The sequence below is a fragment of the Sphaeramia orbicularis genome, chromosome 12, assembly GCF_902148855.1.
Source record: "Sphaeramia orbicularis chromosome 12, fSphaOr1.1, whole genome shotgun sequence".
Taxonomy (NCBI): Eukaryota; Metazoa; Chordata; class Actinopteri; order Kurtiformes; family Apogonidae; genus Sphaeramia; species Sphaeramia orbicularis.
Window position 1 is genome coordinate 24,985,422 of NC_043968.1, and position 25,386 is coordinate 25,010,807.

Consider the following 25,386-nt stretch of genomic DNA (forward strand, 5'->3'; position numbering starts at 1 on the left):
CACAGGGCCCCAAATTCTCACGGTCACCTCGTCACACTTGTACCTCAACACCCATATGCACTCACTTAAAGTCCCTCATCCCTACCAGAACAACTGGAGTACAGAGCACACACTCAGTTACACACACTCACACAGATTTCAGTGATAGGCTTGTCTGATAGGGTTTTATATTGCGGTTTTAATGCACTTGAATCCCTGTGGAACAATGCGGGGTTTGTCCAACACTCAGAAACAATATCCTCCTTTAATATGGAGCCTAATCTCATTAACTCATAACCTGTGCGGCTGGAGTTCACCGTAAGCTTCCTTCATTCATCCTGACATTAGAGATGAATGGGTCACTTAAAAAGGAAATTTCATCTTATGGAATACAGTACATATTAGGTGACTAATGCAAATAACAGCAACATCCTACAGCTAATTAAAAGGCTTTGATTAAATGGCTAATATTACTGTAATGCCTCAGCTATGAAAATTTCAGTTTAATTAATTTTGTTATGGCTAAAACGACAATGATTAATGGTTTAGTTAATTGAAAACATGGTAACTGGCAACTGCTTTATAGGTTTAGGTAGATTTAGGGATAGTTTCTGTCATTTATACAGTCATTTGTATCACCTGTTATGTTTGAGTGTGGATCAGAGTTAATACCTAGTGTGTTGACCCGTGGGGAACCATGGGCTCTAGATCCTCTGATACAGTTCATTCCATTCCTTAACTTTCCTTCCTTTCTTGGTACATTCCACTGGCATTTTCAGTTGAATACCCTCTCAGCTGGCATGTCTGTTTCTGCACATGAAATTTGACACCATGGCAAAGTGGGCCTATTGTTTATCTGTTGCTAGGTAACCCACTTCAGTGATCAATCAATTAATCAAATTTTATTTATATAGCGCCAAATCATAACAAAAGTTATCTCATGACACTTTACATATAGAGTTGGTCAAAACCAGACTCTAAGCCCATATACAGAAACCCAACAGAATCCTCCAGGAGCAAACACTTGTGACTGGTGACAATGGAAGGAAAAACTTCCTTTTAACAGGTAGAAACCTCGAGCAGACACTGACTCCTGGAGGATGGCTGTCTGCCTTGACCAGTTGGGGTTAGAGATAGAGGGTAAAGGAGGAGAAAAAGAGAGAGCGATAGAGATAGAGAGAGACTGGGGGAGAAGGGGGGAAGTAAGGGGAGACAAAGTGATGATTCTATGATTCTGTGCAAAGCAACGTGATTGGCCATTGGGAGGCCATTGTATTCCAAAATTACTAATATCTCAGAAAATATCGGTCCTATCAACTTGCTGTTTTCGCTAGTTTCTTCTTTGACCAAAAATACATAAGTATGCCAAACTGCAGCAGTCAGCTCTTTCCGGATTTTGTGTGATGGCCGAGACACACAGAGTCCACTTCCCTTTTATAATATAGGATTAAATGTAAAGCCAAGAGTAGACAAACCAAACACTGACTCTAATGAGGTCACCATAGGGGAGGATGAGGGGAGAATTTAGCTGATTTCAACCTAGAGCTGACTCCTTAATAACAGTGAAATATTTCATTCACTTTGCCGACATAACATTGCAAGGGAGTCCTATTTTTTTTTTTTTTTTTTTTTTTAACAGATTAAACAGTCATTTAATCAAGAAATCAATTTGCAGATGAAGCAGTTATGATATTAACAATTAGTTATGGTCTACTTGTACTGAGAGTACAAGTCAGAGACCTCTGTCTTGAACAAGATTGTATTAAAAACAGGAGGGAAAAAAGATAGAACGAGGGAGTAAGGTAATATGAGAGAAACAGTAAGACAGTGAAAGAAAGAGAAGTCAACCATATACTGATGTAACCAGCTGACATGGCCACAGCTGAATGCTATATAAGTTATAGTCTGGCCCCTGGAGGTATGTGCCTCTGGGTATGAGTGTGTGTGTGTGTATATGAGAGGTCAACAGGTGACATGTGCTATATAACACAGACATTGAGTGTTTTAGTGATCACTTATAGCATTTGTCATCTTAGACTCCTTTCACTTCTGCAAGGGATATAGCTGTACTTAGTTCACTTACTTGTAATTCACTGTAGGAATGTTGTTCATTATGTGCTGACAGAGGCTGCTGAGAGGAGCTTTGTCAGAATATTGATTTACTAGTTCTGAACGTATTTACTGATAATTTTGTGCATGCTGGATTATAGGAAGTCTGTCATGAATGTCTTGAAGCTGCATTTCTGCTCCAAACATCATGATGCCAGGGTGCTTGCACAGGTCTTGAAAGTCTTAAAAATCATGGAATTTTGATACACTATTCTCCAGACCTTTAAAAGTCTGGAATTTTGTGTGAAAGTCTTAATAAAGTATGGAAAAAATTCTCTCATCATACTTGAATTTATGCTCAAAGGCACATAATTTTGTAAGATATGAAATAGACCTTTTTCACAACTTACGTATTTTTGACTGGAAATATGTAATTGTCACAGAATTCTAATTCCTCGCCAATCAGGGCAACTATGGCACAAGCAAAGAACAAAAGTTTTTGTTGCGTTCCAGGTTGCTCTTGTTCTGCCCTAAAGCAGCCGTATGTGTCTTTTCATTCTTTCCCTGTGGACGGTGAGGTTAGGCCGAAATGGATTTAGGCGATCTGGCGGGATAGATTCACACGTACATAAACACAAACGTTACCTGAAAAAAAGGTTAACTGGTGATGGCATTGAGCTAACATTACTGTTGCTACATAGAAGATGTCTACTTGGACAACCCTAAACAGAACAAACTGATGCCAGAATGCTTCATTCAAAGCAGACTATGATGCTTTAGTAAGGTCGACTGTACATTATACGTTGTTATTCTAGCCAGCAGCTCAGTAACAGCTTAATCACTCTCTACTTACCTTGACATTCAGGGACAAATTCCTCGTGGAAAAACTTGTACCCCTTATTGATTTTGTTCTTTTCGGTTACAGAGGTTTCGTCAATGAACCTTGCAACACTGACAAATGTAATATTTGGCAGGCAGGTTGTGTACACTGTCTTATCCATTTTGTCTCACTGTGTTGACACTTGGCAGGAAGTCATTTTCTGCGACAATTACGTATTCCCTGCAAGTGCGAAAAAGGTCAATCCATGAGGAAAGGATATAAAAAAATTTATATGATTTCACAAACCGGTCGGTACTGGAATGACTCTTGTGAAACTTGTTTGTGTGATATCCATGCACTTTTATGATTTTCATAGGTTTTGAAAACATTTCTGTCATATAAACACAATTTACTGCAAATTATGCATTCATTCATTCATGCATTTATTTAAATGAACTTTTCTACAACAGACAACAGGTACAATCTCAACAAAAATGTAGGCATGCAAGTATTAGAGAACAGAAAGTCAAGGTCCAGGGGGAAAAATAGCTGATTTGAAAAAGTCTGGAATTTTTATTTAGATAAAGAGCAAGCACCCTGTGATGCATTGTAACAAGGGATGAGGATTTTAAAATTGTTATATGCTGTTGAAGAACATACCAGCTTAAGACACCCTCCCTCATAGATGCATCTATTTACATCACATTAAACATACTCTGACTTGTGTACGTTGAACACACAGGCTCTCTGTCCCTGGAGAAACACAAGGTTTCTTTTAACAGGACAACAGTAATCACATCTACTGTTCAAAATGAGTATGTGTTGGTACAGACGATGAGCGATTCCCTCATGTCAGGGATTTCAAGTGAATCACCCCCAGGAGTCCTGTAATCCAACACGGTCTATTCATTAGTGATCTGCTGGGACCGGCTCACTTATCCCAACATTAATAACTGAGCTGACTGGAGAGAATCCTCCCTACAGCGTCTCCATCCCAAAGAAACCATCGTTACATAAAAATCTTAACATTTTAACTGCATGTAGCACAGTTACATGACAGGCAGCTGGTTCTGTTTCTTCGTCCACACGTCTGCGTTTGATTGAAAGCAACAAGTTCACGTTCCCCTCTCTGGAGGTTTTTGAAAGGCGTTTTGGGAAATATAAGAAATCAGTAAGTTAAGAGGTTCATAGGTCAAAGGGTTTTATGGATACGACAAAACATTTGATCGCTACATGAGTAAAATGACCATGATGGATTGATGTAAAAGAATCCGAGGAGACATATTACAGTATTAGATGGGTGAGAAAATAGAGTTGAAGTACTGTATATCGTTACACCTGCATCTGTGATAACTTTTTGTGTGATTACATGACATTAAAAAACTGACTTAGGTATAATAAATAGTGTGTCACTTATTTTGCTTAGTTAAAAAGTAATTCTTTTTCCACTATCATTGACAATCCTCTATTTTACATTTTGGCAGTCACTCATTTGAGAGAGGCACTTCATAAAACAAAAAATATCCTTTGCCAATGATAGGATATCACCATCCAACTGATTGACAAGTGGGGCCTAACAGCCTAACAGTCTGTCCATTGGCTCTCTGTGTTTTGGCCATAAAACATGTTGTCGAGTGGTGCTTGTGGTAAATTGGCTGCTGAGCCCAACACTCCAGTAGGAGAGGACTCGGCAGAGTGTCAGGTGTCTGGCTGACACACTGCCTCAGTTGGTTGTTTATTTCACTTTTTATTCTGGCTCAGACACAAAAGGGCCAAGGGCTTCAGAAAAGCAATTGTGAAATACTCCTTACTCCATATTTTTGACATCTTAAGGGCATGAAACTGTTAAGAGATCAACGCATGAGACATTCAACAAGATCGGTGACAAAAATACATTTTACAAAATCATTGGAGCATCACACAGAAGCAGTCAGCATGGCAGAATGTCTGATTGTTTTCTTCCTGCAAATCTATATTATAAAAGCCAAGTGGTCTCTGTGTGCGTGTATGTGTGCCAGCTTTATAACTGAAAAACTGAAGAGAATACTTATGTATTTTGGGTCAAGGATCAGACAGGCGAAAACAGCTCACTGATATGACCAATTCTTTTGGAGTTACTAGTTGTTTTCAAAATTACAATGGGCTTACAGGCAGCCTGCGGATGAGTCCATTCACAGCTGCAAGTTCAGGTGTCCGGAGTTCAGTGGCTCCGGACACAGAACAGCAGTAAGTCGCAATAAACCGTTACGTTCAGTCTTGTGTGAAAGTCTCTGGCCCATGTTGATATCAATACAAAACAAAATGAGGGCCATTATATTTTTTCCTAATCTGTGTGTTACACCAGTAAGCTTAACTCAACTCCCCATTTTATCAACTCTACTGCTTCTAGAACCCGTGGATTCTCACAGGTCAATGCATGAGTGCAATATATTGCAATAACACAGGTAGATACATAACAGTTAAGATAATTATTGTCCATCGTAATAAAGTTATGCTACCACTGTAGTAGGCCTATAAGTTTTTTATACAGGTGAATGGAGACTGTAATTGTGATTATGTAAAATAATCACAGTTATCTAGTTAGATATTGGTTGGTTAACAGCTGTTAAGTGTGGGGCTGTTATTTCTCACCTTGTGAAAGCAGGATGAACCCAAACTTTCACATCTATCTTTATTTTATTAATAAGCACCAGGTTATCATCATTTTGTGCTGAGTCATTATTTCAACTAGATTTGCAAATGGTTGTGTGTGAAGTGGGTTTGTTGCAGAATTGCATGACCATTGACCTTTTAATACATAAAAAGCCATCTATATAAATGTGTTGTTGCAGCTGCAGCCACCTAAATCTTTAATGACAGGTCTTTGAAGCCTGGGAAATCTGATAAAGCAGATAGAGTGCACATGTGTGGAATAATACAGTGATTCAGCTGTGAGCTTCATGGATGACCAGTCCGCAGCAATCAAGTCCCATCACTGTGCTGTTAAAGCTGAGCACCAGTGTCTGTTTGTGCCCGGCTCTTCGCCTGAGCAGTACTGTCTCATCATCTCATTCTTCTACTGCTCAGTGACTGACATCTGCTGTGTGTTGTAGGAGCCCATCACTGCCATGTCCAATCAAATACAGGGATTACATTGTCTTTACTGAGAAAAAAAAAAGTAGGACTTTTTTCATTATCCATAGGTTGAAGTGTTAAATGTTGAATGTAAAATCACTCTGTTAATCATCTACCTACTTGTAATTACATGTTCACTAAATGTTAAACATATTTGTGTATTGATATGTTTGTGGTGTGCTTTCTGCCATCATATCGCCTTCATTACCTGCAGTTTTATCATTATCGTATTCATGTCATTATCGCTGTATTAGAATTTTCTTTGACAAACCTCAATAGAGCACCAGACAGATGTGAAACACAAGGTGTTTGAAATGTCTGGTAACTTTCACACATTTCCTCTCTATGCTTCTTTGAATTATTTTAGTTTGGTTCCCATAACTCATTAAAACCCCATGAGGACTTGTAAATACACCAGGTGGGAGCGAAAAAAACGGTTTCCTTCATTATCAGTAACATGGTGCTTAGACACAGTGGTTGTCCCAGAGGTATAATCCATCAGCGAAGAAAAACCAAACTGGTTCGGTGGTGCCTGCAAATGCAGCTAGTATCAATAGAAACCTTAATCTATTAGATATGTGAGGATACGTACACTGATTGTCTACTCTGGACATTGGACAAATGGATTTTGTATTGTCACATCTGAAAAAGTAAAAGCTGCTCTGCCTGGTTTTGTGGAATCGCTTTTGTTAATGCATTACATGTGGATTACATACTACTTGTGAATAGAAATGAACTTAAAAATCTAATTTGTCATAGATGCTCTCCTTAGGCTAAGAAATATCCACAAAAAATATCTTTTTAAATGGAAATTCGGTTCCTCACCATCCCAATTGAAACAACAGGTGATCGTTAGTGCATGTGACTGTATCTAAGTATGTGTCTAAGTGCATCTAACTGTGTGTGTCTGTCACAGTGAGCTGCCAGAGGCAAATTAGATTAAAATCCCTCACAGTGTGATAATGAAACCATTACTGACGCTGTAACCCCACTGTCTTCCTCTTTTCCCTCCTTCCATTTATTTCTCTTGTCAGTCCCTTTGTGCCAGCGTGAACGTGCAGATTCAACATAACAGTGGGAAACACAACTGTAAATAACCTGATTAGTATTTTAACATTGCGGCGATCCCTGGTGTTTGACAGCAGTGTGTTGTTTAGTAGCTGAATGTAGAATGGGCCAGTGATCACCTGGGCCCAGAGTCCTCCAGTGCATAAATCTGCCTTGTTCGTCATTCTCTTCCTGGTGTGACAGTGTTCGTTTTCTAGAGTTTTTATTTTGTTCATTTTGTTCACCACTGACACATTGATTTCCACACCTCATATTCATAATAGTATTTTGCTTTGCACATATTTTTAATTACATATGGTAAAAACTATCCTGACATTTGTTTTGTAAAACATGCTGCTTGTTTTATCCTGTCCCATAATGGTGATTTAAGGTACACTACTTTCTTGTTTCTTACTGTAGTTTTGCATTTCTTCACACAGCTGACATCTCGATATACTCTTTTCATGTACTGCTCGACTTGAGTCTTTCTTCTGTGTCGTATTTTGCATCTTTTCTGTCTTCCCCTCTGTCTTGTTCCCTCTTGAAGTTGAGAGTCTCTTTTTATATTTTCTGTTCATAGTAAAAAGTAATACAGAGAAATAGGAAATTACAGTGTCACAAAGCTCTACCAAGGCCGTAATATCCGTATCTTACATCGCACTGTATGTGCTGTTCCTTTCAGTGTAGTATGGTACAATATAAATCCAATAAGATGTCCTGCAAGTAACCCATCATTTATAAAAGGAGAACAGCCTTCATGGTACTTCACATTCCTTTCACTTAAATAAAATGTTTATTAATCAAATCTATATTAAAGGTAAGTGCTATCAGCCTATTCTTGAGGTACTGATGAAGTACTATACTAACAATCATGTTCTGAATGTATATACTCATTAAAATGCATCATTAGAAAGCTGTGTTTTCATGGTATTCAAATTGTCTTAAGCCTTGGGAATAAAACACAGCTCTGGCATATTTCTGGCATTTTATGGAGCCACTGAGAGTCTTTTTTAACTTCAACCAACTTGTCAGCAAGTGAACTGAGAGCTCCCCAAAAACAACAGAGACAGCAGAGCTTCTTTACTTTTAGCATCAATTCTTTTGGGAAAATTGGAAAGAAACAAAATGGTTGAAATAAGTGTGGAGTACAATATTACCCCCCCCCCCCCCCCCCCCCCCCCCACACACACACACACACACACACACACACACACTGCTGCGTTGGTACAGGGTTGTTGAATATTCATCAATGCAGAAAATTTTACAGCTGATCCAGGGGAGGTTTGTTGTCAGTGCAGATGCATGGAGTGTCCTAATAGCTTTAACAACACATACTGTGATAAAATGCCCTATAATGTAGAAATTATGTCAGTGTTGTACAAACGTGCATGTTGTCACATATGTGCAGTAAGTCATCCTGCATTTCTCTCCTGTTGCTTTATATAGTAAACAATGGGATTATACTGTGTTCAACTGTGCCACAGGGACAGACTTAATGTAGTGGATATGATGATAGTTGTCCATGACCTAAATCTGACTCTGCACAGGGCTTTTATCTTCTTGCAGGATTGTTTCTGTGTGCACAGTTAAACATGAAAAAGACTAAATATGTAGTTTTGTGCAGCACACTTTTCATTTATTCATTCTGTCTTGTAACATTCAGAGTGAATTTGGATATTGTGATTTGTTTTTTTATCTTATTATCTTCATTTGTTGACATCGGTCTCACTCCCTCTGTTTCCACCAAAGTCATTTCACCTCCATCGTTTCAGTTCCACAGGTGTCTGTTGTATCTTTTTGTTACCTTCTCCCATCTCTTGTTTGTAATTAGTCTCAATATAAATAGAGGATTGGTCAGGCTTTGTATGTTATGCCAGTTTTAACCCAATTCATAACATTAAATATTCCATCTGTAATTGCTCATTATTAGGGCTATCAAAATTAACACATTAACGCAGATTATTCCATCATCATGATTAATCTGATTAAAATTTTATTGCAATTAACCCATCTTCAGCGCAGAATGACTCTGAACGTCTCTGCCAACGCATTTGGGGCAGGTTTTCCAAGTAGAGTTAGCATCGCGCATGTGCAAATTAGCTGTTGATCCGGTAGAGACAGGCAGCAGAACCAACCCATAAAGATGGAAGACACTAAACAGTGCGATGGCCCTCTGGATGGAAATATGAGGACAAAAAAACCCAAGACAGAACAGTTTTTTCAAGTTGTTTTGTTGAAACTGCTGAAAGTGTTTGATAAGCACGTTAAGTGCATATACTGTATATTCCCTTCTTTCCTGAGTCTGTTTGCGCATGCAAAATGAAACACGATTAATATAGATTAAAAATGAATGATATTTAATTGTGATTAATCAAAATCAATCCACAGCAACTGTGATTAATCTGATTAAAATTTGAATCATTTGACAGCACTACTCATTATATGTCATTACTATTACCTGTGCAAACTGCTAGTTACCTGAATGGCACCTTAAATAATATAATGGCTTTTATTAGTAATAATTACTTTGCTGAGCATTGGCTTCTTTTGTTTGGGTTTGAAGGAAGGAGAAGAAAAACGAGAATGGGAGAGAGTAGTAGTGGGAGCGTTACAACAAAAAACACAGAGAAATGAGTATGAATAATACGCGTGCACATTCATCTATTTTTTTTTTCTAATCGTGTCCTTATGTGCTGAGGAATAGATAAATAGGCCAGAGAGGGAAGAGACCTAAGCTATTAGGATGTGAATGCATGTGTATTATTATCAGTGTAGGAATCTGTATAGTCCTCATAATGGAGCCAAGTCACCAGAAGTGATTACATCCCCATATAACTACTCAGACCCCCCCCCCCCCCCCCCCCCCACACACACACACACACACACACACACACACTACCACATTCATATGTCCTTGTGTCATCTCACGTTTCTGAGTGAAAATTACAGCTATAGATAGCTGTGTGAGTGTAGTAGTGTTGGTTCAGTACACTTGTCACCCAAGTAAACTGGTTTATAGTGATAACCACTGACATTTGTTCTGGCTGAGTGCTTTCCAAGTTTAATGTCAAAACTCAGAAAATGCTGTGGCTGTTCAGACAAAAGTAAGAGTACATTTCTGATAAAGGTAATGACCAGTAACAGAAATATACTGATTGCATATTGTAAGTGTGACATAAAATCTTCCATATGTGCATGGAGCCGGTCTTCTCTTACATGGAGCATTATGAAATGCATCCGCTAAGTGACGGGAAAAGCCTGTCACTCATCAGATGGGGAAGTCAAAGCAGCTGGTCATGGTTTCATCTAACAACATGTGTATATTTGTGCACTGATGTGTTTTTGTAGGCTGTTTCAATTTCTTTCTTCTTTTCCTTTTCTTGTAGTTGTTGCTGCAGAGCCGCTGGTCCAGGGCTTGAGGAAACTCCCAGAAGAAATCACTTGGTCATATTCAGGTCTGTATAAGTGAGCGGTCTCCCTTTACTTTATATGTGACTGTGAAGGAAACAGAAAATGATGAGGATTTGGTATATTAATTGTAATTTAGCAGTTATTTTTAAAGCTTTAAATTCTCACTTCCTGACAGTACAATCTACACACTAAAAAGCTCTAAAATGGCCACAGTTCCATCAGGCTGGTAAATCACTCGGAATATGACATAAATCACAGGATTTATCTGTTAACATCTCTCATGGGAGAGCCTTGATCTGCTGTAGACCATATGGTTGGATGACATCAGCTAACTCAGCACGAAGCCCCCGCTGTGCTAAGCTGTGCTTCACCAGAAACAAAGAGTCGACACAGACAGACAGATTAGCTTCTGACTGGTGAGGCGGAATCTGAAGGAATGACTGTTCTCAAAAGATCAGCAGTGGGCTGAATACAGAGCCATTAAAGTTATTAACCTGTAACCTAAATTGATCACCAGAGGTAACCGAGTCTTTTCAGTGGAGGCTCATAATATGATGCATTTTCCTGCAGCCAAAAACCCACAGAGCTTACATCATTGTGACCCACTTTTTTCATCAGTTTTGACCAATCAGGTTTAACTTCCTTCAGTTGGTTTGCACACTCGCTGTTGACTAAGGTTTGTACACTTAATGTGATAGTGTATATGAACTGTCACAAACACAGCACATTCCCCTTTCATTTCTGTCATTGATGAGGCATCTGTCAATTTACTGTGAGGATGAGGGGGCTTCTTCATCATTCATTACAGTTATGCACATCATTCTTTTACCTTTATTTCTACATATTCTTACAAATCCATGCATTAGTATGCAGCGAATGGATGAAGCTATAATTGTACGGTATCTGTATAATTATCATCAATGCTGTACTAATATCATTCACAGAACTAATACTGGGCAGACTATCTCCGATTGAATCATGTATAACACATGAAGGGTAAAATACAATAGAAAATAACATAAAAAATCCACATTTACAGATTTAGTTGTTGTTATTGTTGAACTGATAAATAGCTTTTTGGAGGGTTAATAACCCAGATAAATGGACTTGCGTTAGTACAGTTTGTCTGCTCAAGACTCACATGTAACCTATCCAGTCATGATGTTTTATTTTTGGCATTGTTAATATTTGTTTTGTTGCCTGATTATAAATATACACACCTTTACTCAGATCTTTACCATCATATCCAAGACATGGATGCAGTTCTTCTTTTTTTTCTGTGATTGAAATGCATGATGAAAAGCCTCTCTGACATTAACATGAGCTGTTTTCCATCCTTGTCCTGTAGTTACGTTTGCAATCATTCATTCTTTCCTTGAAGTTAAAGTTTAATTCAACTCTTCCATAGCAGTTCATTTGGATCCATGTAACTATAGCTGTAAATGAAGTGTATGTATGTGTATGTATGTGTGCACTTACACACAGTCTTGTTGTTCTTACCAGCTCTTTTTCTCCCCTTGTGTTGTGCACTGAGCTGTGAGTAAAAGCATTAACATGTGAAAGAATCGTACTTCATTGTGAGGCACCATGCACAACTTTTTAGTTGGGTCAGAAGTACGGGGGATAGACAGAAAATAAAGCCAATGAAAGAAAGGGTGGCAAGAAAGTGAGAGAGTAAGTGACAGAGAGGAGAAGAGTTGAAGAAAAAGAACTCGACCTGAAAAGACGAGAGAGGCGAAGGAGAAAACTCAGAGTACTTTTCCCAAATGTTTGTGGCAGACTCGCTGCAGTTTAATATACAATTTAGACTTTAAATTATAGAGGTCGCCACTATCCTTCATCGCCTACGTTCACTTTTTAAGATAGGTTTGTACAAATTTAGTTAGTAACAGTTTCCATATTTTGCTGTTCACCTTCCCAGTTTGTCATTATTTTGTCATTCTTACAATACAAGCAGTGAACTGTTCTGAAATATAGTATGCACTATTATTGCGTTTAGACCATGTTTACTATTAGATTCAGATTACATTATGTAAATGTTGGCAATAATGTTAACCTATGGCAGTTTTATGGCAAGTTAAATAGTCTCCATAGAAGTCTTGTTACTACTGTAATTCCTAATGATTATAGGTTTTAAAGTAACAATATTCTAACATCATGTACACAGTTTATATTTCTGTCTTTGTACATGTAACAAATCCTGTTCTTCTTCATCCTCATCCCTTACTGTTTTCTTTTCCCAAGGGGGTCCCTTGGACCCCCCAACTGCCCCATCTGTTATGAGTGTAGATGTGTTTGTATTGTAAGTGTTTATGAGTAAGTAATGTTGCGCTCTAGTAACTGTGAGTTTCCTCTTCCAGGAAAATACAATGAGACATAGTACATACAGTGATACTATAAAGACCTTATTGTAGTACACCGTTAGCTGAACTCAGACAAAGTCAGCGAAATCAGCGGGAAAAAAACGGCATAATTTGAGTTGCATCCAATCACGTAAATATAATTACTCACCTCTCTGAAAACACCTATGACTGGCCAAAAGGTAATTATATAAAATAATTACAATTTTTTTTTGCCCAGTGATACCAAGAAGTTGTTATTAAAGCTTCCAACTATATCTGTGCTATTTCACAAGCTACTTCTCAGGAGGGATGCACATAAAAACTAGGGATGTAACGGTACAGAAAAGTTTTGGTTCGGTACAGTGAAGGAGACCAGTGAAGGGGGGGTGCACTTTGTAACTACCGAAAACCAAAAGTGAAACTAACACACTATAAACGTCCAACCTGGCTTCTGAACCTCTGTTATATTCTCTGTTGTCATGTTTACACCCCCTTATTGGCGCCCCAGCCCCAGAATAAAGTGTTTTTTGTTTTTTTTGTTTTTTTTTCAGAGGTGCTGAGAATGTACATACATATCGGAATCCCTGCACATGGGTTCTGCTTGTGGCCACCCTGCTTCCCGAGTGTTTGCGTTCTTCACATAGCCTACATGTATTTGTTTGGTACACCTCCATATTGTATTGAAGGCCCCGAACCGAAACGGTTTGGTACAAACAAGTGCGCTGTTGCACCCCTAATAAAAACATAAATATAAAACTAGATGCAATATTGAATTTGATTTTGCAATAATTTTAAAGAATTGGTTTTCTTTGGAGCAGCATCATTATGATTTATCAGCTGTTAAGACTATGTGTGCTGATCTTTTTCACCACAAATGTTTTTGCTGAGTTAGATTTTCTGTGCATTGTCTTTCTGTACCTCTAAATCTTCAATCTCTTTAATCTCTGCATTTCTTCTCTGTTCTTGATCCAGCTAAGTCATAGCCAGAGGCAGTACAGCTTCAGTTTTCCCCTAGTGGAAACACATGCAAACACCACACACAGATTTTACATCCCAATATTTCCGTGCGTCTGCATTAGATCATAAATTTGTATCTTTAAACCATTTCTCGGTTCTGATTTGAAGTGAACTGGGGTTGATATGCACCAAACATTCACATTTAAAATCCAATCACGTTCTCGCTTAAGCTGTTCAGGGGCTTCCAAGAAAACATCATGTACCAGCTTCTCCTCAGGCAGCAAAATCATGTTAATTAATTGTTATTAGGATTAGACTAATACGGACAGTCTGAGTGACGGTGTGATGTCTTCATCCTTCAGACCCCAAGAGGAAAATGAGAAAAAATGTGTTCATGTCATGACAGTGCTTGGTGACAGTGCTTTGTGAGGAACTTAACAATGACAAGACGACAACGTGAAAAGCCTTTCTTTTGTTCTGTTACTGTAATTGCCTTATGTGTGGAGGAAGCAAGAAGCTGTTATGTGAAAGGAGAGTAAGTTCTCATTTGTCCTAGTGGTTGTCATTCATCCTTAGTTGTTTTCTATGTTCAACTGGACTAGTTTTTCTACTTGAAAATGTTTTCTGTCATCCAAGAGGCAGAACTGTCCAGTTGGACATAGAAAACAACTAATGAATAGAATAGAATAGAATAGAATAGAATAGAATAGAATAGAATAGAATAGAATAGAATAGAATAGAATAGATCTTTATTGTCACTGTCACAGGAACAATAAATATCAGTTAAGCAGCTCTTTTTTTTAGCAACAAAAACAATCAGTGCAAAAAGGACTGTATAAAAATATGACACAAAACACTATCCTAACACTAATCCTGTTTTAATCAAGGTAAGATGATTGAAAATTCTGGCACTTCTAATAACATAAAAAAAATGGATTTTGTATTCTGCAGGTCAGACATCATGGCTTACAAAGGTCAAAACCACTTTTTTCAGGTCTTGACTTGTACATTAGTTTTTCAGGTCTTGAAAAAAGTCTTCTCTACTTCTGATTTTTTTACACAATTTTAATTGGGCCATTTGAGCTTCTGTTCAGACAAGAAGAAAAGCTTTATGACTTTGTTATTTCCTCATTTGGCGTCTGTTGTCTCATCTGTTGTGTACCGTATATGTCTGCACCACCCACTATGTTCTCAACTGCTCTCTTAGTCACCAAATACTTCAGGCTGGCTTCTCTTCTGCTCCAGTTGTTGCTCAGTCTGTGCGGCTGCTCCTGCAGCCTTATGGGAGTCATGAGGTAATGATGCAGAGGTGTGTACGTGTAACTGTTCCTTTATTCACAAACACACAGTCTTGCCTGCATTCTTTTCTAGTTCTTTGCCTTCACTAGTATCTGGCAGCATTAATGAGTTCATTGGCAAACACTTCTACAAAGTGGTGGCTTCACATGGTGGTGGGAGCCAAATTTATGAACTCAGAATTTTATGTTTGGCTAAGTTTTTTGTCATCCGTTGTGTCTCAGTTCAGATAATTACTAGATCAGTTGACAGAGTTAGTCTCTCATTGTTTAATATTTAACAGTGTACTTCCATACAGAGTCTTGTTCCATCTATCTCTAAGACATTTTTATGTTTTCATGTCTAGACAGAGCTGACACTGATCACAGGAAGAGCATATGGAGACTGATTTATAAGGAGTTATTTTTTTCTTGACAGGTTTGATAGTCAGATAGGGTGGCTGCTGATGCATGTGATGGATGCCATTAACATATCGGAGATCTCACTGGATGAGTGATGTGTATGAAGCCCTTTCTATGCCATTCATAATGGATTCATTTAGTCGCTTAGATCCTGTCAGCTCTAGGCTTGCTCCTTTATGTCTGTGTGTGAACAGTGTGTATGTGTGTGTGCCTATGAATTAATTCATAGATTCTCCCGAATAAAAATGACTGAGGCCTTTTTTCACACAAAAGAATATTTCTTATTTCTCTGTTCAGCCGTCTGCTGTTGGGATCAAAGAATTACACAACAGACTGAGATTGAAATACATGTCAATATTAATGACTGAACAACTTCTTTCCAATGCTGCATCTGCCATTTAATATTGAATTCTATGAGTAATGGACACATTGTCCTTTCCTCTTCCCACAGTGACAAACTCCATCTATACATTCAGTAAATCATAAGTTCCCTAACTTTTTCAAGGAATTTCTCGGACCAAAACTTACAAAATACCTAATGAAGTGCAATAAAGTAAATGTTTCTAAACTAGAGGTAAAAATATAGCAGATAATTAGTTTAAAATGTATATGAAATGTATTTTGTAATAAATGTTAATCATGGCAGTAGTTACTTTTGCTGAGTGTAATGTTACGTTTCCCCCCATATCATAACCACCTTGCAGAAAAATGAAGAACAGTTTCTGTTTCTCTCATGCCATTAGTTTCCCATCAGTATTGTTGCTTTCTGTCCTCCTTTTCTATTCTAGAGGACACTGTGGTTTGGATCTTTATGGTTTCTTTCACAAGGTTAGAACTTGTATTTCCAACCTCATCACAGATCACAAGTGCAATAGCCGTTTTGGAGCTTCATTGTCCAGTTCTATTTTTTATTTTTATTTTTTTCATTGTCCAGTTCTTGCAGCTCTTTACTGGTCAGTAATGAGTCTAAATGGAAGTTAATCTAAATATATTTTCTCCTGCAACAATAAAGTGATGGGAAATGAAAATACTCAGTTGTTGCAGAAGTAATTTAATATCTAAGTGAATGCGTTAATGATTTTTAAAAGGCTACTTTTTGAGTCTGTGGGAGATAATACTGGAGGTTTAAATATTCGGCTGCATCATACTGACAGACAATAATGCAGATTCTAAAGCACCACAGTGGGTTAAACTAAACCAGCAAGCATTTTTATCTGTTAATATTTCATACATATTCAGCTATTTTTGCCAGCAGTCATGCAAAGCGGAGTAGACAGTCCCCAAAAAGTCAAGCCCTACATTATTCAATTTAATAATCCTGCTTGTTTTCTGAACAGTTAGCTCGCTCAGCAGTACAGAGCCTCTTTACAGAGGATGAAATCTGCTCTGTGGGAGTGTGTGTGTGAGTGTGTGTTTGTGCTGTCTATGGGAGCTTAATTGGCGTACGCGTAGGCAGATGGAGAGAGACAGACGCTAAATGCACATGTTTGGAAGTGTGCGTACACCTATGTGTATATACGTGAAACATACATTCGTATAGTATATCAGTGCATGTACGAACTCACTCTGTCTTTCACTGTGAGCAATTTATAGATCAATGCAGTTTGGTCTGTTGGAAGCCACATAAATGTACTGTTTCTCAGTTTCTCCTCTTTCACCAGTACCAATCTCGTAGCGCCAATACTGGTTCCTACAAAAAAATTTCAGCAAAAATACACACAACACATAACACATTACAGCACAATTTTTTTGTTTTACTTTTCAGCACTTACAGCAGTTTTGCAACATAAAAAATAAATCTATTTAGAATAGAATAGACTTTATTTGCCATTTGCACAGGTACATCGCAGTTTAGATACATTGGAATTCTTGTGCGTTTCCCTTAGTCACAGAATCAAAAAAAGACATGAACAAAAACGGAAACAAAACATAAACACAACACAGCTAAAACATATGAAAACAGTTATTGCACAGACAGACACAAATACTCACTTGTAAAATGGGGTACTGTATCAGAAAAAAAAATTAAAATCAAAGTACTGGGAGGTTAAACAAGTTACTGCACATTTGATTAAAGTATTGGGAGGTAGAACAGGTTATTGCACATTCAATTAAAAACATGGTATTAGTTAAGTTAAATGTCTGTAAGAGTATGAGGGATGTGAGTGACTAGTGGCCTGGGGTACTTCCTTCCCTCCTTAATGTCCTGTGCCTTAGGTTGAAGCCTGACTCCACCCACTGGAACAGAGCATGAGCTGGATGGTGATGGTCTCTGAGGATGCTCTGTGCTTTCTTCTACAAGTTGAAGTTGTTAATAATTAATAATCTGATAAATGAAACGGTATAAAAGCTGTTCTGCATACTGCATGCACTGTGGCTGATGATGCTAGGCACTGAAATTTGGTATCAGATGGTACCAAATGAAATCAAGAATTTTTTTCAGTACTCAAGAGTATGTAAGCAGTTTTGTCAATAAAGTAAAAGCATTAAGGTTTGGTACTGCCCCTTGGTTGCTATTGTTCTTTTGTATCGTCAGATTTTTCCTGCTTTTGTCTCTCTGCTGTCCTTTTGTTTCCTTCTGCTTCTGTTGCATCTTGTTTACATGCCCTTTGTCTGTCTGTTGTCCTCTTGTCCACCTGTTGTCATCCTGATGTCATCCTCTCCTTATAACCATTCTTTTGTCTCATTTTTTTGTGCCTCCTCCTTTTTCTAGTCTTTCCTCTGCATCTCCAGAAATCTTTTCTTTCTTCTTTGATACTCTACACTCTGTACCTCCGTCATTTCACCTCTCTCTTTACCCCTGAGATTCATGGCTGGAATGATCAGGGTGTTGTAGCGAAATGAGCAGCAGCAGCAGCAGCATCAGGTGTAAGTGGTTTCTGTCGTGGCCACTTTAACAGATGACTGCTTTTTAAGGTTCTGCTGAACACAAGCGAGTTTCGTTAGAATGGTCTCAGATGCCTTAGTGATTTTTTTTTTTTTTTTTAAATATGTCACAGCTAGCGACCAATGATGAAAATATTGATATAAATAATTAATTGTTGCTTTGAAAATAAACATAAATTACATGCCAGACTGTTGGGTGTCAGATTAAATCTTAAATCATGCACTTTATTGGCTATGATATGTAATTGAATTTACTGAGATGGTTTTATTTAAGAAAATATAAAGAAGGGAGACAGTGGAAGAGAGCGAGCAGAGCTCAGCGATATGGAGTGTAATTTCCATATTTAATCTTAGTGTCTTTAACTTTGAAGTGCGAGTGGGTGTGCATACATTTTATGTGTTTATGTATTAAAATAAGGAGAGGAAACTGTGGCTTCAGGGTTTTTTTTATTCCTCTCAGCTACTTGTTGCCATGGCAGCATTATGTCAGAAGAGTAATTTGCTGTCTGTGTGTGTGTTATGATGCTGATGGATGAGACCGAAGGGGCAGATACGGTCACATTTAACTGACACACAAACACACATACTATGCACAAAAACACACATGGAACCTAGAAATTTTCATTTACCTTTTTCCTTCATGTACAGTTGTTAAGGAGCATACAGATTGTCACTCAGTTGTCACGATGCTCTAGTGTGCTATAGCCTAGTAATGGCAAATTACATAAGTATTGATTATGTATTGATAGTTTCAGAGGCAAACCAACTTTGTAAACAAACACTAAGCTCAGTTTGGTTAAAGAGGTTTAACTTTAATGAACAAACTAGAAAGAAATACAACAATGTTAAAACGGATCTGTTGAACTTGTGTTAAACAGGATCACTGTCTCTCTCACACACACAATAACTCTGAGCCTTAAACCAATACCTGTTAAGTCATGTGTGACCAGTTTCAGTTAAACCATCTGCTCTGACCTCATTACACATATTGTCTTTACTGTGTACTGTAAAACATGCACACATACGCACACTAACAACTTGTCTATTAAAGCTTGGTCATTATCCATTATTGCCATGTACAGTGTTTGCGCTTCACTGTTTGTGATCATGTATGTAAGGAGATAAATTCCAGGTTAATAACCTATTTTAAGGAACAAATATGCAACAGCAATCAAATAAATAATCAAGTATGGGATTTGTATCATCATTTTCTAAATATTCATCAATAATGATATTAAATCTGATATCTAATTATTTGTGTATTAATTTAAAATTTCTTGAAAAGTAAAAAAAAAAAAAAAAAAAGAAAAAGAAAAATGAAGTATCCTAATGCTAAAATGATATACATTATTTGTTAGTTTTCCAGTGCTCTGTACTATAAATGTATCTCATAAATATTAGTCAGCAGTAAAATTTGTTTTATTCACTCCAGTGTCCCTGAAAATATTCAGATTAAATCAGTGAATATTAAAACTGGATGAACGGATGCAGGGGAAATTACATATTCACTCACGCAAAGGAAAAGAACACAAGAATAAATGCAGCTGCTTTGGATGTATGTAGGTATCTTACATGTAGCACACATCGCATGTTAATGCATGTGAAGAGGTTGCATGTATGACAGTAAAATGGCCAATAAACGCATACGTGCATGATTTCAGTTGTAAAAGAAGAGTGTCATGTCTGTACTCATGAGTCGTTTTAGATTCATACGCATGCAAATTATCTTCTTCAATTTTAAAGTCAGGTAAGATTCATAAATAAGTAATACACTTTCACAGTAATTTTGACTCAGAGCTTGTGATATTGAGCAGAAAATAAATGCTAAGTAAGTGTGTTCTGAATACTAAAATAGAAAACATGACATTTGAGGTTTTTCCAAACGTACTTTTTCTGATTGTTTGCATTAAGATGCAGTCATACATTTGAATGTAAATTTTTACTAGGCTCTACACTGGTAGTGTTCTTTTTCATTATTCATGTGAAAAACACAGCCTTATTTAACACAAATACATAAAAACACACAAATAAATACAGCCCATCAATAACTCAAATATAGCATCTTAGAATTTCTGCAGCACTGTGTTAAACCGTTCACAGAAATATGATCAATCCAGTTACACAGCACATCAATAAATGTACATACAGAATATGCGATATGCACTCATGCATTACCAATGCATATCGACACACACAGAGTCACCAGAGGGCTGTGATAATGAGTGACCTGAGGTCAACTAACCGGTCATGTTTGACCTGTAATTTAACCTTTATTGTGATATGCTGGAATGAAAATTGAGTGAATTGGTTGATTGTAACAGAGGAAAATATATTGGATCACCTCTTGGCACTGGACAGGTGGAGAGCACTATTTTTTCAGAGTAGACATAGTTTTCCAGGCTGTCTCATGACAACAGAAGGTGGAGGAAGTAGAATAGTTTGCAGGTCTTGCATACTTCAGTTGCTTTATTATTCATCAGTCTCTCTATAAACAGGTACACTGAATCAACGCAACTGGGGTAAGAAGTACCCATCCTGTAACAGTGCCAGACAGTCTCCTGTGGACATTGACGAGACGTTTACCCAAGTCCGGCTGCAGTACCAAAACCTGCAACTAGAGGGCTGGGATAAACTCATAGCAGAGTCCAGTACGATCCACAATAATGGCAAGACAGGTATGTTCATGTCCCTCTTTGGCACCTTTTTATCACATTTTAAATCTGCTCCCAACCACAAATGGTGATGTATGCAGCATATGCCACTATTAATTGCACTACATGGCTGCATTTGTGACACAAACATTGTTATTTTTATCTCTTTTCATTCTTTGAATCCATATCAGGGTCCGATCAAACGAAAGTGAACATCAACATGAAAAAGTAAATTTGCACACATCATTTATCAAGTGGGCTCATTTTGTAGCTAAAGATCTCTATTTTATGGAACTGTTATTCTTTTTAAAATACCACTTGTAGAACAAGAAGTTACAACTGATTTTATTGATTGTACTTTTTACACCATAGCCATAGCTCGAATTTGACACCAAGAATTATATCAAAAAAATTTGAAAATATATTCCATCTGTTGATTATATAGACGATTGTTAAGTTTCAAGTATTAGATTTTCATTATTTTGTGAAAATTATTAATATTTATGAGGTTGAACATTTGTGAGTTGCTTAAAAGGCCCTGTCCACATGTTACCACAAAAATAACAATTTTTAATTTTCAAGTTACTTATAATTCAGATATTTGAGTGAAACTTCCAGATACATTATGGGTGATGCATATAATGGTAAAGAGTCGTCCATGCGTTACTATGGCAGCCTGTCCATGTGTTACCACATTCTCATGTCAATAAAACAGAGACTTTTCAATATTTTACTCCAAAATTTATTTTCAGCATAGTTGAACATAATATCTAAAAGGTTTTGTCCTACTTGATATCAGTTTCTGTCAAGAACCACATGTTTTGAATGTTTACGTAAGGCTTAAAAAATTGATGTTCGTTTCAAGTTCACGTGTTACCGAGCAGTGATTTGACATTTTTCACCTAAAAATTTCATCTCCCCAAATTTTGTTGTACATAATGTTAAAGTGATTATAAAGACCTACTCAAATATGTATAATACATGCATATAAGTTACTCAGATTACATGACAGAGACTGTTGAACACCAAATGTGTCCACGTGTTACTGCTTGATCGGAATCATCAATAATTTTGTACCATCTTGCTTTCTTTTATTGCTTGTATCAAAATCAAGATTTATTCTTTTCAAATCCAGACAAGAACTATTAAAGTAGCAATCCCCTATGAAAGATATGTACTAGATATAGTGTATGGAAATGATGTCAACTTTATTCTGCTGCTGGAAGCACAGTATCATAATCCCTGCATGTATTAAGAAAAAAAAAAGCTTAACTCTTCAGATGCTGAAAAAGTGATTCACAACTCAAAGGTTAATGAGGGACTGAAGCAGTGGGATTTAAAGGAGAAGGAGTCAGACAAAGAAAGATAAAGAAAGGCCATGTAATTGAAAGGGAAGCAACCAGGAAGACAGAGCACAGAGACCATGTGGCGAGAAAAGAAAGATGAATGTGAAGACGCAGGGATGAAGCTGAGCAACAAAGAGCATATAGAGAAGGATCATGGGAGAGAAATGAAGATGCAGTGAAGAGAAAAGGCAGAGTATAGAGTGATGTCTGGTTTGATAAACAAAAAGATGTGTAAGCTTTCATCACCCTGAAGTTAATCTCTGCCTCTTTGTGAAAATCTCTCTGTGAAATCAGAGAGGAAATTGCTCATTAAAATATTACGCCGCTGGTATGATAAAATGAGATGAATCTAGAGCCTGCACAGTTACCTGAATTTTACATCCCGGTGCAATTTTAACCTCCATTCATATATGTTTCAGTGGCCATCAACGTGGATGGGGATTTCTTTGTGAGTGGAGGAGGTCTGAGCTCCAGGTTTCGTGTTAGCAGGATCACGTTCCACTGGGGGCGCTGCAATGCAACATCAGATGGGTCTGAGCACAGCCTGAATGGGATGAAATACCCTCTGGAGGTACGTACTGCAAAACCCAGAGACAGACAGTCACTGGGAGAATTTTTTTTATATGTCTACATACTGCTGTGTCATGTCTTCCAAAGAACCCTGTATTAAGGTGACTTATCTTTTCTTTTTTTTATTTTATGCAGATGCAGATTTACTGTTACGATCCAGATGATTTCCAGAGTCTCGATGACGCTATTAGCGGCGGAGGGAGAATCACTGCCTTAGCTGTGCTCTTCGAGGTTAGTTGAAGCGTTGATCTGTATCTTGTCATTAATGAATATTGTATTTATTTTAAAATGGTCTTTTGACTAATGCTTAAGTATAGCTGTGCCTTTCTGAGAGTTTGACATTTGAAGAACATATATCTGTCCACAGACAAGCCTGGAGGACAATGAGAACTTGAGTCCTGTTATAGATGCTGTCAGCACCGTGAGCAGGTTTGGTAGGTGACTCCAACAAACACCCTTTGGTCAGAGCCATACTTAAACTTTGGCATCCAATCTTTAGAGATATAGTTTTTTGCTTGGTGGCTGCCTTAGTCCTCCTGTTTTTGTCTGTTTGTGTGCACTATGTTGCACACATAGTTGCTTGTTTTTCTTTTTGTATGTCTCAGTTCACTTATGGTATTATGTTATCTGTAAGTTGTTGTTTTTTGTTTGTTTTTTTTACCTGCCAATGGGACTTGAGATGGAAATTAGCCGTATGGTTATAGTCTCTCGTATTTACGTGTAAATATTCATTAATATGAACTGTCCCATTTAAATAAATAAATAAATAAGTTAATGTCTGAATTTCTTCCTGTGGTTATCTTCCTGCTAGAAAAACTGTTTGATTTCCAGTTGACTGGGTTCAGGTGTGGAGTTAACAGGGGGAGCAAAATATGAAGTTTTCCACCAACTATGATTAAGACAAAAACTGCTGTAATTTAGGTACGGTGTGACATTAAACCAGTTCACAGATTTACACTATAATTAGAGACCAATCATAATGCAGTCTCTAATTAAGAAGCAAAAATAAGTTATAGAAGTAGTTCAGTAGGCAAGACAAGGTAAGGCAAGTTTATTTGTATAGCACCATTCATACACAGGGTAACTCAAAGTGCTTTACAAAGGCATAAAAAAAAATCACAACAAAAGAAAAAAAGCAAGACACTGAAATTACATTAAAAACAAAAAAGGAAAAAGAAGACATTAGAATCATCAGAGATAAAACGTGATTTTAAAATGCATTCACAGAAAGACATTAAAATAGAGTAAAGCAAAACATTAAAATAAAAAAAGTGCATTTAAAAGACAAAACTGAAAAGAGTTTACTCATAAGCACATGAAAAGTATAATCACTACTGAACAAGAATAAGATGTAGTGTGTTTTTGGTTGGTTGACTTGTAGCAACACAGCTTTTTAGCCTTTCATTTGTGTGTTGTCCTCAGGTAAGACCGGATCGATTGAAACTTTCACCTTGCGGTCCTTGCTGCCTAATAACACCGATAAATACTACATCTACAATGGCTCACTGACTGCCCCTCCCTGCTCTGAAACAGTGGAATGGATTCTGTTTAAACAGACCATGAGCATATCGGAAACACAGGTACGTGGTATTTAAGATTGCATCTACTACCACACTCACAAACACAATGAATTAATAATAATACAAGCTGAAATGATGCAAACGTTCATCTCTGTGCATCATTAATGCTGCCTGTGGTTGTTGCGTCTAGCTGTACTGTGTAGCTGGTTTCAGGTCAGCCAACTTTGACATTTGTACCGACACAGAAAACAGACTTACTGATGTGATGCATTGTGACAGGCTTTGTCCAGTCTCAACGTTGGAGAACAGGAATTCTAAGTAGTGGTAAAAAGGCATGTTGTGGAACAGCCACCACATGAGCTTTTATTGTAAAATTAAAGCCGCTTGATTCCAGGACTCCTGAACAGCAGCAAACTTAGATGAAATCATCTGTAAGTCATTAATTATGGAGCAGAATACTGAAGACTGAATGAGAGCACTCGAGCTGGTGTGTATGTTGTTGGTGCATGTATGTGTGTGTTTTTGCGTGAGTGGAATGAGGGTGGCAAGGCATGACATGGGCACATTGTGGCTGGCCAAAAATAGAGCAGTGCTGTCTCCTGCCTGGCACTGACTCAAGCCTCTTAAAACACACACTCAAAAGCATCCGTTTTCTGTGAAGTTTGGCAAAGAAAGAAGTTCTTTCAGTTTTCAGTTTGTTTGCCATTTTACATGGGTTTATCCTGCCTGTCTCTGTCCACAGCTGGAGGTGTTTTGTGAGGTGATGACCATGGAGCAGGCTGGGTATGTGATGCTGACTGATTACCTGCAGAGCAACTTCAGGGAGCAGCAGCAGCAGTTCATGGGCCAGGTGTTTGCCTCTTATACCGGAGTGGAGGACGTGCTCACACCTAGTATGTCGATAACCATCCTGATAGTATATTTGCTGCTTTTTCACCATCCTTGATCACTTCCTGTTTCCAGCCCAGATCAGTTCTTTACACAGTTTCAATCACTT

The 25,386-nt window shown here is 37.7% G+C and overlaps 1 protein-coding gene across 1 annotated transcript in view; it reads left to right on the forward strand.

Moving 5' to 3' along the window:
* Positions 1-25,386, forward strand: part of ptprz1b (protein tyrosine phosphatase receptor type Z1b) — a 60,463-nt gene that overhangs the window by 15,726 nt on the left and 19,351 nt on the right. The window contains exons 2-8 of the mRNA XM_030149550.1: positions 10,396-10,464; positions 20,798-20,977; positions 22,719-22,870; positions 23,005-23,100; positions 23,237-23,303; positions 24,292-24,449; positions 25,132-25,282. Coding sequence (XP_030005410.1) covers positions 10,396-10,464; positions 20,798-20,977; positions 22,719-22,870; positions 23,005-23,100; positions 23,237-23,303; positions 24,292-24,449; positions 25,132-25,282 — 873 coding nt within the window. The remainder of the gene's footprint in view (positions 1-10,395; positions 10,465-20,797; positions 20,978-22,718; positions 22,871-23,004; positions 23,101-23,236; positions 23,304-24,291; positions 24,450-25,131; positions 25,283-25,386) is intronic.